The sequence below is a fragment of the Chenopodium quinoa genome, unplaced genomic scaffold (assembly GCF_001683475.1).
Source record: "Chenopodium quinoa cultivar QQ74 unplaced genomic scaffold, ASM168347v1, whole genome shotgun sequence".
Taxonomy (NCBI): domain Eukaryota; kingdom Viridiplantae; phylum Streptophyta; class Magnoliopsida; order Caryophyllales; family Amaranthaceae; genus Chenopodium; species Chenopodium quinoa.
The window spans coordinates 3,489,172-3,508,654 of NW_018745054.1; the positions used below are offsets into that span (position 1 = coordinate 3,489,172).

At 38.5% G+C, this 19,483-nt stretch overlaps 2 protein-coding genes across 2 annotated transcripts; one reads left to right on the forward strand and one right to left on the reverse strand.

The window, feature by feature from the left end:
- Window positions 1–5,209: 5,209 nt before the first annotated feature.
- Window positions 5,210–5,680, reverse strand: LOC110709200. The gene has a single exon (XM_021887412.1). It carries the CDS (start codon window positions 5,678–5,680, stop codon window positions 5,210–5,212), a length of 471 nt encoding a protein of 156 aa, XP_021743104.1.
- A 2,306-nt stretch (window positions 5,681–7,986) lies between these two features.
- On the forward strand, window positions 7,987–8,469 carry LOC110709201. The gene has a single exon (XM_021887413.1). The coding sequence runs from the start codon at window positions 7,987–7,989 to the stop codon at window positions 8,467–8,469; it is 483 nt and encodes a 160-aa protein (XP_021743105.1).
- The last annotated feature ends 11,014 nt before the right edge of the window (window positions 8,470–19,483 follow it).

A 19,483-nucleotide genomic window follows, 5' to 3' on the forward strand; every position in this document is an offset into this window, starting at 1 on the left:
ATACATGTATAACCTTTGATACTATAACTTTTGCATGTATTTGTTAAATTAAGAATAACTTTTTAGAAATGGTGTATTTCAGTGGGTAACATAAACCACCTTGGTGTGTTACAACATATAAGTTTAATTCTACATATTAGATTTTCGGCCCTTTGTTTATAATTACTTTGGATACACTGTATGTTATGTGTATTATAGTTTTCCAAAAAAAAAAAAAAAAAAAGTACTTGTTTGAAAATTTGTAACATATGTTATTATGTTGTATATATATCTATTAACCATAAGTCCACACTTCACATCAAAGACATGTAATATTAGGCTACTAGCTAGTGTAATTATTGTATGAAAACATAATTATATTTTTAGTACTAGTACAAGTACAATTTCATTTTCAAAAGTATAATACAAAATAGAAGTAAGTAGATTAAAATAAAAGTGTAAAGTTCCGCTATTTCTATTAACGATAAATTTAATAACATGTTCAAATTAACTTTTAATCAAAATTGAAATCCATGTCCACTTTAAGTTAAAATAATATCAACGCGGGTCAATATAAGTTAATTTAACGACCTGGGTAAAATTTGATTACATGTCACTAAGCAGATTACTATGATTCAGGTAAGTAGTAAGTTATGTTAGGTGTTTATTATTAAAAACTTAATTAAGTCGAGTATTATTTCGGGTTCAGGTTATTAACAGGTCAGGTCAAATCGGTTGTCGGTCAATATCTATTTGGGTCGATAACAAGTTATAATCAATTTCAGGTTCAAAACAAGTCGGATAATAATCGGGTTCGGATCATAATCAAGTCGAGTTAATCGGTTTTCGGTTATGATCAAGTTGATTACAAGTTCGGTTTCAAGTCATAAAGTATCAAGTCTATTGATGAGTGTCAATTATATCACTCATTTGGTTCTCTTTAGGGTGGATTTAATGCTATTTTATAGCTCTTTTCTTTAATTTTTCCTTAATTTTACTCTTTATTTCTTTAGTTTGCATTTTATTAGTTGAATTTCTATTTTTATGCATTTCTTGGTTTATTTTGCTATTTTCTCTTTTATTTGCTTGTTTTCTTTCATTTTTCAGGTTATGGTCGCTATCCAAAGATTCCCGAGGCCCCTTCACAAGTTTGGCATTAATTAGGATGCCTAATGTTCTCCATTTGAAGCTTAAGCATAGAGAAGTGCAAGTTCCTTTAGACCTTAGGTCGTGCATTCAAGTCGTGCGGGAACGAATTCTCGTGTTAAACACACAATCTTGGAGTTTTAAAACTGCCATGTCTCGTGTTTATCAAGAGCATCGAGTGGAACACACGAGGAGCATCGAATTGATGGCGAAAGGGGCTACCCTGTTCCCAAGCGCGGGCGCACGCAACTATGGCGCGGCTGTGCGGCCTGGTGGCGCGGGCGCACCTCTCTCGGGTGTGGGCGCACCTCTCTTGGGCGCGGACGCACCTCTTTAGGTCTCTGTTTCGTACCCAGTCTTGTGCGGCCGCTCTCCCCCTTGTAGTTTGTCGCGCCTGTACGGGTCTATTTTGGACGATCTAACTAATTTTTCTTTGTTAATTTTACTATATATAGATTTTCCTTCTATTTTTAGAGAGGGAGAATTAGAGAGAGTTTTTTTTTAGAATTAGAATAGAATTAGGTTAGATTTTGTAGAGAGAAAAACTATAGTTTGTAGAAGTTCTTGATTAATGATTGAAGATTGATGATTCTAAGTGTTTTCTCCATTGATTTGAAGCAAGTTTGTAAGGATTTCTTTACTTTATTGCAATCTTTAGTTTTTAATTTCAATTACTTTGTTAATTATTCAAGTTGATTTATTTTATCTTGATTAATATGATGATGATGATGAATTTGTTGTTTAGCTTAGTTTTGATATTGATTTCCATGAATTGTGAGTAGTTTTCTTTCTAGGGGAATGGTGAAGCATATATGAGTAATGGATTTATGCTAATTGGGGGAAATTGATGAAGTTGATGTTGTGATTAAATTGGTTGATTGATTATGTGGATGTATGTGTTTAATTTAGGAGTGATCAACCTAAATACTCGCACTAGATTACATTGTAAGATCACATTGATACGGACAATTGATTTGTGGCTCGCATTTGTCGATTGAGTTGGTTTGTGAAGTTCCTAGCTAGAGTCTCTCGTAGTTGGCACTAGTTTGACCTCTAGAAGATTAGCCTACCATACTCTCTTGATTGCTTAATTGATTTTCCCTCGCAACACTCGACTTAGTCATCTCCAATCCCAATTAGTTGAATTCATTGCAAGTATATGTCGATCCTAAACCCTAGTGTTTGATATATTTGATTTCATTTCTATGGCTTGATTGATTTAGAATATACACACCTTACTTCACTACTTCGAGATAGATTAGATTTTTTTTTTTTTTTTTGGTTTGGTAAATAAGATTTTATTACCAAAGAGAGAAAGTTACAACTTACAAGAGCTAAGTTATAACTACCACCAGAACACCACAAGACCTGAAAAACAGGCCAACCCCCAAAAACCAGTTCTAGATCCAACCTAGCCACCATCTAGGAAGGGTTCTAGGAAGGGCCTAGAAAAAACTAGACTCAGATTTCCAGCCACCTTCTAGAAAGGGTTCTGGAAACCAGGACCAGACAACAACACTAGCAGTAAACTACAAGGCAACCAACCCAAAAAAACCATCAAAAAAACAACCAGAAGTAGACAGACCTGCAAACTAACCAACAAAACAACAAAAGCCTAAACAAAGGTTTTCTATTAGACTCAAGGCATCTACAAGCAAAATTCAGGGTCAGCAACAAGGCAGCAGCAGACCCAAACCCCTGAACCAGCTGCCAAAACAACAGTGACCAAAGCTCAGAACAATAGCACTAGCAGACCACCAGAGCAGAAACACTAGCAGCCACCCTGAACACAACACCAGACCAAAGGCAGCAACAAACTGCAACAACAACAAAAACAGCAGCTTCAAAACAGAAACAGAAAACTGCAGCAGCAACCAGAACAGTACACAGACTGAACAGCAACACAACACCAGCACCAGAACAGAATCAGAGCTGCAACAAGACAGCAACAGAAATTACAACAGATCAGCAGACAGCATACAGGATGCAGAAGCAGCAAACAACAACACAGACTGCTGAAGCAGCAAACAACAACACAGAATGCAGAAGCAGCAAATAGCAACACAGAGTGCAGACGCAGCTGAAACAAGAAACAACAGCAACAAGAAACAACAGCAACACAGAATACACAATAGAGCAGCAACAGTAGCCCAACAACAGCCAAAACCAATCAAAGCAGGCTGCTGCCCAGCTGCCACCCAACCAGAACACACAAAAACACCAGACAACTGCAACACCAAATTAATGAATTAAAAGCAGCTTTCTGTCTGTTCATGTACACCTAATAGCAACATGATAGATAATGTCATGAAAAACAGTATCTTCAGGTTTACAGTCACCCGTAAACATCAAACTATTCCTCTGCAGCCATATACTGTAAATAGCCTCAGCAAAACACATAGAGTATACTCTACCCTTGCTGCTAGATTTCCTGCAATTCATTGTGAAAAGGTTGAACTGCTTTTTTAACATCAAGAAGCTTCAAAATCTGTTCCCAAATAGTCTTAGAGTAAGGGCAGCAGAAGAACAAGTGAGAGACAGATTCACAAGTATTCTGGCAGAAAAAGCAAATAGGATCACAACTTGTATTCCACTTAACAATTCTGTCCTTAGTGGCAAGTTTGTCAAGCAAAGCTAACCAAGTAATGAAAATACTCTTAGGAGTAGATTGGTTGTTGCAAATAATTCTTTTCCACCCTACTTTAGGAGCCTGAGGTCGAATCCGGGCATATAGTTTAGCAATACTCATTTTACCATTTTTCCAAATAGAGGACCAGCCACCAATATCATCAATAATATCTCTGTAAGTCAAGATTTTCTTCAAAACCCATGAGCATTTCTTGGGAATAGTGGCAGTCCAAATATTCCTATTGTTGAAATAATAGGTATGCACCCATTTCACCCACATATTGTAAGATTTGTGAGCAAGATCCCACAGAATCTTGCAAATAGCGGCTTTATTCCAATCGCCGAGAGAGGTAATATTCCAGCCACCAAAAACCTTAGGAAGAGTCATATGATGCCAGGAGACAGGGACCTTTTTTGCATAAGTGTTCTTCCCAGTCCAAAGGAAAACCCTGAACTTGGCTTCAATTTTCCTAAGAATCTTCTTAGGAAGAATGAAAATCTAAGCCCAATAAGCCTGAATACCAAAGAGAACACTTTTGATAAGCTGTAACCTGCCAGCATAAGACAAGTGTCTAGAAGTCCAGCAATCAATCCTAGCAGTAACCCTTTCAACCAAAGGCCTACACTAAGCAATAGTAAGCTTTTTAGAAGACAAGGGCACCCCAAGATATTTAAAAGGCAAACTACCTCTACTCATACCAAGAACAGTTTGCAGCTGATCTTTATCAGAATCAGGGATACCTCCAAAATAAACCTCACTCTTACTTAAATTAGCTACCAGACCAGAAGCACAAGAAAATTTCTGGAAAGCCTGTAAGAGAAGCTAAATAGAGGTGGAATCAGCCCTAGAGAAGAGGAGAAGATCATCAGCAAACATCATATGGGTAATACCTAACTTCTCACATCTAGGATGAAAATTGAAATTAGGATTCCCAGTTATTTCCTTAAGGCACCTAGAGAGGTACTCCATACAAAGAGCAAAAAGAAAAGGAGACATATGATCTCCTTGCCTAAGGCCTTTTTTTGCTGAAAAAGGTTTAGCAGAAAAGCCATTAACCATCACAGAATAAGAGACAGAGCAGACATAAGTCATAATCCATTTCACAACAGAATGAGGGAAACCAAGCTCTTCTAGAACAGTCTGCAGAAAAGGCCATTCAACAGAGTCATATGCCTTTCTCAAGTCAATCTTGATCATGCATCTAGGAGAAACAAACTTATGAGAGTAGCCTTTGATCAATTCAGTAGCCAAACGAATATTGTCACCAATGTGCTTACCCGGGATAAACCCAGCTTGAGCATCATTAATAACAGTCCCCACCACTTTAGAAATCCTGTTTGTGAGAACTTTGGAGATCAGCTTGTACAACATGGTACAACAAGCAATAGGCCTAAACTCTCTAACATAAGAAGGATGCTGAACCTTAGGCACTAAGGTGATTGTCGTACAATTCCACTACTTAGCAATGACACTAGTCTCAAAGAAAGAGAAGATAGCAGTATAGATATCAGTTTTGATCATAGGCCAAGCCTTTTTGAAGAAAATAGCATTAAAACCATCGATTCCCGGCGCCTTATCATCACCAATCTGAGCTAGAGCACTATCAATCTTAGAAGTAGTAACCACAGAAGACAAAATATCAATAGAACAAGAGCTGAGTTGAGAACCTATCCTAAAAGTGGCTAAATAAACAGCAGGGAGAGAGCTAGCACTAGAACCAAGGAGCCCTTTATAGAATCCCACAATCTCATTTTCAATAAGATCAGGATCTTTCAAATGGAAATCATCTTCAGTAAAGATAGAATCAATTCTATTTCTACCTTGCCTGTGCTTCATAACAGAAAAGAAGTAGTGAGAATTTGAATCCCCTAGCTTAATCCAATCAACCATAGATTTCTGCTTATAAATGGACTCTTGGATATTCATCTAATTCTTCACCATAGAAACAGCTTCAACCTCTTTAACATGAAGGTCAGAATTAGAATAATCTACAGCAAGCTGGTCCTGAATGGCTTTCAAAGTGGCAAGAGCCACATCCACTTTCTCATCAACATTAGCAAAATACTTAGTGTTCAGATCTTTCAGATTCTTTTTGACAGATTTCAAATTCTGCCAAATAGTAACCAGATCTTTCAGATTTCAAATTCTTTTTGATAGATTAGCTTTAGCATTAGCATTCACCTCCCATTCCTAGTTGTTCGACCCTCGACTTACTCCTATGCTAGTTATAATTAAGGGTGTGTTAAGAGATTACAAATTTTGTTTGGCCGAGGGAAGATTAGTCCAACAACCTAGTCTCAACCCTTGATTAAAATGGTGCCATTGTCGGGGAATGGCGTAGTTGTTTGCTATTGTTGTTGAGTCTATTTTACTAAAATTTCGAAAATACAAAAAGATTTTTCTTTTTTGGCTACATTTGTAGCCGTGTTATTAATATTTTCCTTTGAGTTTGTGTGTGCAAGTTAACATGGGAGAAGTCCCAAGGGTTACATTGAAGGAATTGGGTACTCCGGGTGCATACAAGTATGAGAGTGGGATTGCTCAATTATTAATCCCAAATAGTGATTTTAAAATCAAGCCGACAATGATAACTTTTATTGAAAGGCGGCAATATAGTGGAGGAACAAATGAAATTCCACTCAATCATCTTAAGTAGTTCGAAAAATATTGTAACACGATTAAGGTGAGTGGTGTAGCGCAAGAATTTATAAGACTCAAGCTATTTCCTTTCTCACTAATTGGAAGAGCTCAAGAGTGGCTAGAGAAGGAAGTGACGCCTAATTCTTTGAGAACTTGGGATGAAGTCACCAAGGAATTTCTTTCCCGTTTCTTCCCTCGGACGAAAACAGCGGAGATTAGATCATGATTCAAAGTTCAAGCAAAGGACTAGTGAAAGCCCCTATGAAGCATGGGAGAGGTATAAGGATTATCAAAGAGAGTGTCCTCACCATGGAATCCCCACTTACCAAATCATTCAAATATTTTATGGTGGTTTGAGTCCTCAAGGGAGGTCAGGTCTTGATGCCGGAGCTGGAGGCCCAATCATGAACAAGACGGTGGAAGAGGTTGTGGATGTGATAGATGATGTGGTGAAGAACTACATGGATTGGCATGAAGTTGAGATAGAGTCGACAAGAAAAAATGGCTCAATTGATTAACTCAACGCCATCAACAATTTGTCCACACTACTTTCAGACTTAGGGAAAGAGGTGGTTTCTATCAAGGCTAAGCTTGAGAATGCTTCTTCACAAGCTCAAACTTTTCCTTCCCAATTCTCGGGAAAAGGTACATCTTCTTACTCTAACCCTCTTTTCGCTTCTTGTTGCATGAATAGAGAATGCTTGGTTTTTGATTTATGTGGAAAGAGTGATCATGATGCTTCCATTTGCCCAAATGCTTTTTGTGATGGATACGATGACTATGATGGGAATAGGAATTATCATCACCAAAGAAACTTTGATAATTATAATCAAGGGAACAATTATAAGAACGAAGGTTTTCGTGGTAACTTTGACAACCATGGTTATAATGATCAAAGTCAAGGCCAAGTATATGGGGATCATAACCAATGTTATGGTAACTATAATCAAAATTTCGTCCAAAATCATAACCAATGTTATGGGTAATTGGAGTAACCAAAGTGGGGGAAATTTTCAAAACAATGCCCTAAAAGGTCCCTCACCCGAATTACTCCAAAGACCCAAGGGCAAGGTGATAATTCCTACGATCAACTATCTCATTCTATGAGTAGGCTAGAGAATGTCATGGTAGATCAAGTCAAGAAATTGAATGATTACATATCATCTAGTAGCAAAATGTTTCATGATTTGTTAAATCATGGTAAGATGCTTGAGACCCAAGTCATTCAACTAGCCAACACCTCGAAAGAGCATGACACCCTTTCTTCTTTACCTTCACAAGGAATTAATCCTAAGGAACCGGTTTGTTCTATTACCACTAGGAGTGGTAGGGTCCTTGAGAGTGAGGTGTCTAAGAAGAGTGATGCGAAAGAGAGTCTAATTGAGAATGATAGAGATGAGAGCCCTTTAGTTGAGTAAGTTGTTAAGGAACAAGTTGGGAAGGTGAAAGAGAAAGAAAAAGAAGTTTACAAACCCAAACTTCCTTACCCCAAAAAGCTCAATAGGCACAAGTGGGATGAACAATCTGGAGAATTTATCGAGATTCTTAAGAAAATTCATCTTTCTATTCCTTTCACCGAAGTCTTGGAACAAATGTCTAACTATTCTAAGTTTCTTAAGGAAATTTTGAGCGGTAAGAGAGATTGCAATATGGTGGAACCAGTGAGTTTGGGGGAGTGTTGTAGTGGCTTTATCCATAATGACTTGCCCCCAAATATGAAAGATCCCGGAAATTTCTCCATCCCTTGCAATATTAAAGGAAAATTATTCCAAAATGCCCTTTTTGATCTTGGTGCTAGTGTTAGCATCATGCCTTATTCCGTCTTCAAGAGACTTAAGATAGGTGAGCTCCTTCCAACCAACTTGAACCTTCAATTGAAGTTCCCCAAAGGTAGAGTTGAGGATGTCCCCCTTGAGATAGGAGATTTTACTATCCCCGTTGATTTCATTGTGTTAGAGATTGCGGAAGATGATCATATTCCTATCATTTTAGGGAGACCCTTTTTAGCTACTTCGGGAGCTTTGATAGATGTTAAGGGAGGTCGTATTACTTTGAGAGTTGGTAAAAATGAGTAAAGTTTTGAGCTAAAACCAATGCATGAGTCCTTGTCCCTTATGAAAGGAATAATATGTGTTAATTCCCCTCGCTCCATTGATAATGTTTGTGTGATTAATTCTTCAACTAACGATGTTCATGAGATTTTTGATGATGTACTTGTGAGTTTTGATTGAATGAAAGTTAGTGAAGAGAAAAAGGAGTTTTCAAAGGATATGGTCGAAGAGGTAATTAAAATTCCGCATTGGTTTGAGCTTTGTCCTCAAGAGGAGGAGGATGATTCCATGGATGTAGATGGTGTGAAATCGTCTACAAAAAGAACAAGGTCGCAAAGAAAGCAAGAGCTTTAAGGAAGAAGAGAATGAGATTGAAGTTCAAAATGAGAAGGTTATTTTTAAAGTTCAAGCAAGTGAAGTCTTATTAAGCAACAACGAGAGGTTGCTTAAAAATGAAGGAGAAGTTGTTCTATCCGCTACCTTGGATAAGATGGTGTTCTTTTATCCTCCATGATTTGGAGGAAGGGTCGAGCTTAGGATCGTAAGCAAGTGCTTCCCGGGAGGCAACCCGAAGATTTCTAACCTTTTCTTTTGATTTCTATTTTCTTAATTTTCTTTCTTTTATTTTCTTTTCTTCACTTGTTTTTCTTTTTGATTTATATGGTTAACTCATGGAAATGGATTAATTCAAATGAGCACGAGCAATGGATAGGTGTTTTGCTGTTTTGATGTGATATATATTCGATTTTATCGAATTTTAAGGTAAAAGGGGTAAAAAAATGTTAGTGAGGTAAGATAGGGAAATTGTGCTAAAATTTGAAGAAATTTTGAACTTGGTGAGTTCATTGTGTTGCTATCATTATTTTAGGGATGTTGAACCCACAATAATCATGTATGGAAATTTCCATATTTCGTTGGGTTTAATAGCTCCGTGATGATATTTAACGAAGAGCCCACAAATAAAAGCACTGAGGAAGTAAAAACAGAAGAAAAAGAGAAATTAGGTTGGCGTGGGCGCACCATGCATAAGCACGGGCGCGCTGCCAGGTCGCGCGGCCGCACACTCTTGCAGCCCGGCCTTTATTTTCTTCTTTTCCTTTATTTTCCTCATTTTCACCTTTTCCCTATCAACACTTGAACGCATCCTCTACTCCATCACACAACCGCACATACGCTATCTCACTCCCATCAAAATTTCATCAAATAATCAACCAAATTTCATTCAAAAATCATCAAATCCTCCTACATTTTCATCATACTCAACAAAGAATTCACTACTTTCATCCATAACAATATCCAATCTCTCTCCTCTATTGTTGAAGCAAAATTGGGGTTTTTTGTTCTTGAGGGAATTGGTGGCCAAATCTTGTTCAATCTTGCTCCTTGTATGGTATAATCATCTTCTTTACTCTTAATTGCATTATTATATCATATAGTTGCAAGTATTAGATTGTTCATGGTTGTGAATAGTAGTAGTATGAATTTTGGTGATTTTGTTAATTGATGTTGAATTTTGGATGATTATTTATGTTGTTTAATTTGTTGATTATTATTGCCTCACATTGTGTTGTTTGATGTTTTTGTAGCTTATTTGAGCATGTTTGTTGAGAATTGGTGAAGTTGAAGTTTTGGTAGTATGGTAGTATGATATTGGTTCGTTGAGCATTGGTTATTGGTTTCATTGTGATTGGTGATTGGTTGGAAATCAATTATTTATTTGAATTGGTGGTGATTGTGTAAATTTGAGATTTTTTTATTTTGGTAGTGAGTTGTTGATTGGCGGTGTTGGTAAAGGAGTGTGATTGAGACATCTTGAAGTGTTGGTTGGTGTTTTTTGTGGTGTATTGTGATCAGATTTTTGAGCTAATATCTTCAGGAGATCACCATGTCTAAACACATAAAAAGTCTTTCAAGAAACAAAAGACCAAAGTAACCATTGAAAAACCTACTCCTACCCCCTCTACCTTACAACCTCGCCAACCTACCCTATTCTCAAATTACGAATCATCTACCCAATACAAAAAGAAAGGTTCACCAAACTAAAAGATAACCGTTCCCTTAAACCTTCCCGACATTACTTCCAACCGGATATGATCAAGTTGGGAATTGATGAAGATCTAAGGGAATTTCTCAACAACCTTCGTATGGGATCATTCGTGAGCCGTAGCATCCGTACTTATGTTCAACCTACTTTGGATTTTTTGGCTACGTCTGATCTTGTTGTAGTTGAGGAAGGTTACTACCGAGTTCGATTTCAACTCTTCAACATCCATTTTGATCAATCTCTTGAGTTCAATGCGGCTCTTGACTTTGATCTGAATTTGGATATTTTGGATCCCGAGCTCTTTTTCAATAATGAGTATGATCAAAACTCATGGTGGGATGACATTTCAGAGTGTCGTGACTTTGTGACCCGGTATGCTAAGATTAGTAAGGTGTACCAACCATGTCTCCGAGTTCTCCATCGGCTTTTGGGGTAATCGGTATTCCCGAAGCAAGAGTTGGGAAAGATGAGTCAGTTAGAGCTTTGGATTCTTTGGGTGGCTACTCGTGAGAAGTATCGTGGTCGCTTAAATTTAGGGTACACCTTTATGACGCATCGCCAAGGATTGCAAGATAGGGAATCTGGCGAGATTCCATGTGGTAGCATGGTCACAAGGCTAGTGACCAACCTTGAGCTTGGTCACTATTTTCTGTCTTGAACTCCGGTGGGAGATGTTGATTCTCTCTACCTCGACATCAAGCAATTGAAACAAATTCAGTTTTTAGCAAAGAACAATGATGACGAGGTGTTTGATTGGCTTAGGGATAAAAAGCATTGGTGCTATCTCCCTAATCCCTCCTTGAATTCTCTCCATCGTGAGAATGTGCCTAATATTTGGCATGTGCCTAAAAGTCACCTCCCTCCCTACTATGATAATAATGAAGAGATAAATGAAGAAGAAGAGCCACCGCAACAACAACAACATCAACAACAACATCAACATCAAGAACAACAACACCGATATACTAGCTCCGACTTGGATGCCCTTAGTGCTCAAATAAAGGGCATGAAAATCCGGTTGGAGGGTATGTGCGATCAAGACTTTGAGGCCCTCTACTCTCAAATGAGGGGAATTTCGGAGATGCAACAAGGTATGTTTCTCCAACAACAACAATTATATGATGCGGGTGTTAACCGGGGAGACATCACTCCCCCGGTTAACTACCCTTACTTTCCACCCCAACATGGTCCTATACCATATTTTGGGGGTAATGGGGTACCTACGTACCCATATTGGCAAGGACCCTCGAGGTCCAACACACTCGCTCATTCCCCGATGAGCACGGTAACTATGATTACCGTGTTCCCGGTGGGAGCGACTAAAGGGGTGATCCAAACTACCCCTATGTGCACCTCGAGCACCCACTACCGCTCGCCTTGCCCGAGAAATTCACTCCCCTAGCCCCTTTTCAACAAGATAACTTTAGGGGGAACTATGGTTGGCCACCCAGTTACACCGGGGGACGGGATCCTTATGGTCCCCCATCCGGGTTTTCCTATGATGGGGATGGCAAAGATGGCTCCGGGCCGAGTGATAGTGGTAGCTAGTTCCCTCATTTTTGTGTCTTTTGCCTCCTTTCCTTATCTTATGTATGCTTGCTTTGTATTGATGGGATGTTGAGATGTATCTATGATTAGCTTGGGGGAACTTAAATTTTTTAGGGGTTTGTCTTGGTGGCTAATTTGTTGTTGAAGCTTACCTTGTTTTCTTTCGCCTCTTTGTATGATGGTCTCTATCTTAATCTCTCTTTGATGGTGTTTGTTTTTCTTGCCTATTTCTCTCATTCCTGATCTTGTTGTTGTGATGATTTTTCCTTGATGATGATGCATGTTAATGCTCCCACATATCCAAAACCCTTGAATCCAAATCCTATTGAATCCAAAATTTGTAGCTTAGTGTTAGTTGCTAGATTAATAAGTAGTTTCCTTTAGCTTATTTTCTTTGTAGTTTATTTCTTATTAGTTTACTTTTCCTCTTTTCTTGATAGCTTAGTTTAGCTTATTTTTTCTAATTAGTTTCTTTCCTTTTCACTTTTCTTTCTTTTATTTTGTTTTGAAGTTACTAACCGTTTTCTTTGTCTATAGTTCTATTTTCTATTTTTGTTCTCACATGGCTTTGATGATAATGGTTTGTTTCTTGGAGCTTCATGAGGTGGTTGGTTCTTCACCTTCCTATTTTAGCATTACTTGGAAGCTCGGTGAGATCCTTCTTATTTTCTTTCTTTTATTCCTTTTATTTTCTTGGATGCATAGTTTAGGATTAGTTTTAGGAGAAGTTGAATGGTTCGAGGATGGATGCTTGTAACACCTAGAGTGTTTGGGATCATTGGAGATGTTGTCAATTGATCACTTGTTTGATGATTGGGAATTATGTGTTATACTTGCATTTTCGTTCCTTTCTTTATTTTCCTACTCTTCCTCTATCTATGTTTTTCTTTTTCTCTTTTCTTTTCTTTTATTTTTCTTTCTTCTTGATTTTGGTTTGTAGTATGTTTTGAGGCTTTATTTGTCACTTTTTGTTTTTCTTTTGAATTAGACTACATACAACCGATTTTTGCTTTTGAATGAATATCTTCCTAAGTGGTAGGAGTATGCACGGTTTGAGAATATGCTTGGTTGACTCTTGGATATATGTATGCTAAGGTAACATGTCTAAGAACTAGGGGGATCATGAAACCAGATTCTACTTGTTTGTGGCATGTTGGTAGTTGCTTTCTATAGTCGATTTGACACTTATAGTGAGTTTTTGCTACATCCATGTGAGCTTCATCATTTTTCAAGCCTTCTACATATCTTGCATGAGCGACATGGATCCTTGACTATTGCGTACCTAATCTTGAATCTTGACTCATAATTCTCAAACACGAGACCGAACCATCTAGGGAGGACAAAGGCATCTTTTGGGGTGGTATTTTTCTTTTCTAAGATACTTTTCTTTATTTTTAGTTCATTGGGTTTACATTTGCCTTCTTGCTAACCATTTGAGCCTTTTCCCTTATTTTCAAGTCACATCTCTAGAATTTTGAGCCTTTTGTTTCTTTTTGTTCCATTTTTGGTTTTTGTGAAGAAAATGATCATGTTCTTGGAGTTTGTGGTATACGTGTTTGGATATTGGTTCCTTTTGTAAGCAAGCTTGTGTTTTGTGTATATTTTGTGAATAATGGCAAATGTATGATTGAAAAAGCCGTCCAAAGTTAAAAAAAGGCAAGGACATAATTAATGCAAAGTTGTAAGAGTCGCCCATAGTTAAAAGAGGCGAGGACAATTGCTTTGAGAAAAATGAAAACAACAAAAACAAAAATAAAAAAGTGAAAATAAGAAATTTCAAAAATATTTTGATGTGAATTATTCTCCCTTTCTAAGCATTGAGGACAATGCATCATTTAAGCTTGGGGAAGAAGCGTTTATGCTTTTTGTATATATGTTTGTGAGTATAGCTTTGAATAAGCTTAGGGGTGTTAGTTTGTTTTTGTTTGGTGACTACTTGATTGTGATTCTAAGAAAGGCGCCTTCTTTGCTTATCTATTAGGGATACCACCAAATTTTTAAATTTTAGCCTACCCTCACCCTTTTGCCCTTACATTACAACCATTGGGAAAGACCTTTTGACCTAGAGGTTGAGTCACATATCGAGGGAGGGCATTATGAGTTAAAGCCAAAATAGAAGGCATGTAAAGTCAAGACGTCGAGTAGCCCAAAAGTATGTTCTTTTCTGGCTCCTTCGAGGAGCTATTGAGATGCTCATTAGAGGGAGATTTGAGACTATAGGGAGAATGCGGTAAGATCGAATGGGATGAAGGTGGCTTGTGATAACTAGTTCTCTACGCGTAGCATATTCTATGTTTCAATTAATCTCGGATATCTTGGAACGTGCATACCCCTATTTTCTTAAGAAAGATGTTTATTCATTTGAAGTGTAGTCATTTTGTAAAGTCCAATTCGTAAAGGTTTCAATTTTGATTTTCTTACTTTTTATTTTACTCTTTTTGGTTTGTGTAGGGAATATTTCAAGAATTATCCCTAGCTTGAACCCCAGTGTGATCATACACTAAAGTACGGTGGCGTCCAAAGGGAAAGAAGATAGAGCAAAAGAGTCGCCAACAAGTTTTTTTAGGAACTTGTAAACCGTTCACGAGGTGAAGGTTACACCCCTTAACGAACCAAGAGATCGTTAGCTCCAATAGGTCTTGAACCATGACTGGTAGTTCGGGGATGAAGGTACAAATCCAACTTAAAAGAGATTGAACCCGCCCTAATAATAGGCCTCTACTTTATTCTGGTCTTATTCATGTGCGCTTTATGACTAACATGCAATCAATAGGATTAACCCTAAACCTGTTTAATCTATGTTGGTTGAATATCAATGCACAAATAAAACTATTATTGGAGATCACTTGAATTATAATCATATTAACCCTAAACAAGATTATTAATTATCTTATTAAGCGTGATTACAAGTACAAATTCCCTTTAAACACGCATAAAAGGTGTGATCAAGCAATAACAATAAATATAAAGCAACATAATAATCATAATAATAATCATAATCATGTTAAAGCATAACATTAATAGCAAGATCCTAGGCATGATACTAACAAGATTAATAACAAACCCTAGCATGTCGCTAAGTATTAAAAAATCAAAGCTTTAGCCCTAACATGATACTAACATGCTACTAGGAAAGAAAATAGGAAGCATCATAGAAATCATAATTGATATAAGCAAATCACCCTAAATATCATATTTAAAAAAAAGCATCCTAACATGATTCTAGGAATCAAAATAACAATCCAAGCATGATTTCTATACCATAAAATCAATAAATCAAGTAAAGAACTTACTTGGATGCCTCGTATCTCTTTCTAATAACAAAATACACACGTTAGTAATTTCAAGGAAAATAATAAAACAACAATCAAATTAAATAATAATTGAAAGAGAGATTTGGGACCAAACCCTCGGAAATTAAAACCTTTCACGCCTAGGGCGAAGGCAACTTCGAATATGGCTAGGTGTATCTAAGTCTTGCGAATGCGGAATTTTGTATTTTGAGAAAAGCTAGTTTAGAAGAGAGAGAGAGAGAGAGAGAGAGAGTAATAATAAAGAATTTCTTGATGAGAGTTGGTGAATGAAAACGGAGTTTTTAGAAGACTATTTATAGAGAAAATCAGCCAAAAAGATAAAAAATTGAAACAGAGTTCTGACGCGTAAAACGAGGTTAGCGCTAGACGCTGACATTAGCGCCAGGCGCCAAGCTTAGCGTTAGGCGCTAATGCTGGCGTTTGGCGCTAACTTAATTATTGACGTGTATTCTAAAATCAGATAGAAATTGTCATACAGGAGGATAAAATCGTATTTTTCTCAAAAACATTCTTTTATTCTGATTAAAACTCTAAAATGTCAACAAAAGTCAATTTATCAATGATAATTGAATTAGAAATGAAAAGAACCTTCTAGAAGAATCTAGAAGACTTAAAACATTCCTAATTGCATTAGGAATGATAAATCCATATTAGGCCCTCCCCTAGATCATTGGGCCGCATATAAGGCTCAAACTAGGCCCATTTTAGTAATTTGGCCATAACTTCCTCAATATTCATCGGAATTGGGCTTATAATATATCGTCGGAAAGTTCTTTTCAAGCCCTATCCAACTACACTACTATTGGACCCATATCATGGACCAAACAAACTGGATTGGCTCTATTCTTGAAATAGGTTTTCAAAAACAGAAAGAAGAGAAAAGAAATTAAAACTACCCACAACACTAAACTTTCCACACTTTCACTTCATTTGATTATGATTCGACGTGAAAGGTACTCATCACTGGGTTTGGTTTTGGGGAGACGCAAATGGGTGTCTACAGAAGCCCCCACTTTGACTGAGTTTGGAGAAACGCGAGTTTCGAAAACAAAAGTCAAAGTATTGATAGGGACGGAGAATGATTCAGAATGTTCTGCGATCCTGAATAATTCTTGTAATGCCGATACCTACAAACTAGCGTTAGTTAAACAGAAAAAAGAGTTAAGAAACGCGCATCTTGCACCGTCGAGCACACGTCTCTGAAGTATCCGATTTGCTGCTGTATTACTGTTTTGACGACCTCCTGCAAGCTAGGGAATGCCATCCTGCTTGAAAACTGCTACACTTGTAACTGCCTCTAATTTCCTCCTTGATAATCTTCCACAAGCCAAAGAACACTATCGAAGATTGCTTCGCTTGAAACGATCCTCTTCCACTTTGTGACCATCTTCCACATCTTAGGGAACACAATCTAAGACAACTTCGCTTAAAATCACCTTCAGTTTTTTATGACAACTCTCCGCAAGCTAGGCAATGCTGCCGAAGATATCCTCGCTTGTGGCTACCCTCATTTATTGCGATAATTTTTCAAAGAAAATTACCAAGACCTCCGCTTGTCGATCTTTAAAAAGTTAGCTTGAACTTTGCTTCTACTATGCCTATACGTCGGCGCTTCTGTTATGAACCAGTATGTCGGTGCCTTGCTGAATTATAAACCAGTATGTCGGCGCCTTTTGCGATGAGCCAATGCTTAGGCGCTTTAAGCTAAGTGAGACGATCTTTCATCAGGTTGATCACTTTATGTAATCAAAGCCGATTACTAAAAATCGTGTCAAATTTCTTAGAGGGGCTAACTAGCGTACCAAGGAACCCAAAATATATTGCAAGAGGTTGGAACAACCGTACTGAGTGGCTGGACGTTCTAGCGTCGTTGAAAGAACGTTGGCGCCGCTTATCTGGCTGTAGCGCCAGAGGCTAGAGCTAGCGCCAGGCGCTAAAGCTTATCGACTGACGCCAAGGTCTGACGCTTGACGCTAGAGTCGGGTTTTCCTTAAATTCCCTTCTCTTCTTCATTTCCGCTGTTGTTGTTCGCGTTTCTTGCTCAAGAATTCTCAGAACTTCTATTCACTCGTTCTTGCTCGTTTCTCAACTAAATTCGCTCAAATTTGTTGCAAATCAAAGCTTATTCCATCCATTTTCCCGATCTATGTAAGTTTATTCCAAACTCACACTGGTTTTAATGAATTTTTCATGCATTTATCCACAAATTTCTTGAAAATTCAAAATTAGAATTGCTTAATTCACTTTGTTTATCAAATTTTATGCCATAAAATTGCTTGATTATGTTTATATATTGCCTTGGGATTAATTTGAGACTTGTTTGACTCAATTTGGTGAAGAAATGAACAAATCACCATTGTTGAACCTCTTAAGGTCGGGAAAACAATGTGGCTTCTTCTTGATGTTTTTGCTAGAAATTCTTGTCCAATTTGTCACAATAATTACTATAGTATTGCAAGAAATTGTTTGATTGCTTGAAAATGCCGTATATGCTCAATTTGAATTTGCTGCTGTTGTTCGCGTTTCTTGCTCAAGAATTCTCAGAACTTCTATTCACTCTGTTTTTTTTTTTTTTATTTTTTTTATTTTTTATTTTTTTACAAACATTGTAACATGCGACTAGGAGAACCTTAGATACCATAGAACCTTAATTTATGATAATTCTGCACAATGTAGCATGGCTAGACATCGAGGCTCTGGTTCACGGTCCCGAGACGTTCGACGGGAGCACGAGCCCATAGAGGACGATGCTGAAGCGTCCACTTCGCTCAACCGAATCCCTGAGTGGGATGAGAGGACCTTGTACTTCTCTCCCGTCCACCATATCTCTTAGAGAGTGAGACGGCGCATCACGATTGGGAGGACACGTTGTCATGGTTACGGTTGTGACGGCTTGGGCGATCAGTACAAGATATACATCGCCAGAGACGATCTGACGAGACTTCTATGGGAGTCTTGCGGGCTTACTGCACTTTTCGAGACCTCCGAGGCCATGATTGCCTCTACCGGGGGTCACCATGTAATCCGTGCTCTGGTGGAGTCCTTTTAGGACACCACCAACACTTTCCACTTCCCCAGGGTGAGATGATGGTCACTCCTACCGACTTCAGTCTCATCACGGGACTGGAGTTTAGCTTTGTGGCACTGTCGTTCGATAGCGGGATTGACGTCTTTTCTCCTGAGGTCGATGAGCTGTAGGGTCCGATTACTATTCAGGCTCGAGCTAAGGTAGAGTCGACTCAGTTCAGTGCTAGGGGGATTCGCCGCTCGACTCTAGCATCGACTTTTGACGATGGTGCGACTACCCGAGAGCAGCAGGTGCGCATCTTTGCACTTATCTTACTGTCAGGGACGTTCTCGCCTGACAAGGGTAGTAGGGTGCTGCTTTACTACCTTCCCGCTGTCCGTGATCTTCATCGGATCATGACTTACGACTAGGCAAGCTTGGCCTATGCTGATTTCATCCGAGCGTTGCGGGACTCTTGTCGGCATCGATCCTTCGCGAGAAACGTTGCTTTATCCGGCTTTTGGAGGGTCGTAGAGGTATACTTTATTCCCTATAAAGTTTAGCTCTATAATTTAGTTAGCACTTGCTGATAAATTTTGCTTCTTGTGGATCTGGTTCTACGAGTACTTCCCCTCAGCTGCGCCGGCGAGAACGTCGCCGCGCAGGCTTCAAGTTAGTGCATCCCGGGGCAACCGTCGTGTGGGGATGTACACTTCCTATATCCGAGATTGGATCATCACGGTATGATTCTTTTCTTATTTGACATTTTTGTGATGCCTTAGCTAGATTCTTGCTTGATAGACGCTCTTTGCAGGAGCCTCAGGTGTTGTACCGACTGTGGGTCGACTTGGCAGTTCCTGGGCTAGCCGCGCAGTATTCTGCTAAGCGTTGCTATTTCTTAGGGACTTACGGAGCAGCTGCGTATCTTGGAGAGAGGGTTTCTATTCAGCATTCTATAGATACCTTTGTCGTTCCTGCTCCTCCACCACGTCACATGTTTAACGCCACGAGGTTGGTGAGCATGTCGGAGGGAGCTGGTACCCCTTGGCGATCTTACACAATCTCTGGGCAATGCAATGGGGAGGAGCTACTGCTGTTGTTAGCTCCAGCTCCTGTAACTGCTGA

Excerpts from the sequence above, each read along its gene's own strand:
- LOC110709201 (XM_021887413.1), top strand. The coding sequence starts at position 7,987 with ATGTCTAACTATTCTAAGTTTCTTAAGGAAATTTTGAGCGGTAAGAGA.
- LOC110709200 (XM_021887412.1), bottom strand. The coding sequence starts at position 5,680 with ATGAATATCCAAGAGTCCATTTATAAGCAGAAATCTATGGTTGATTGG.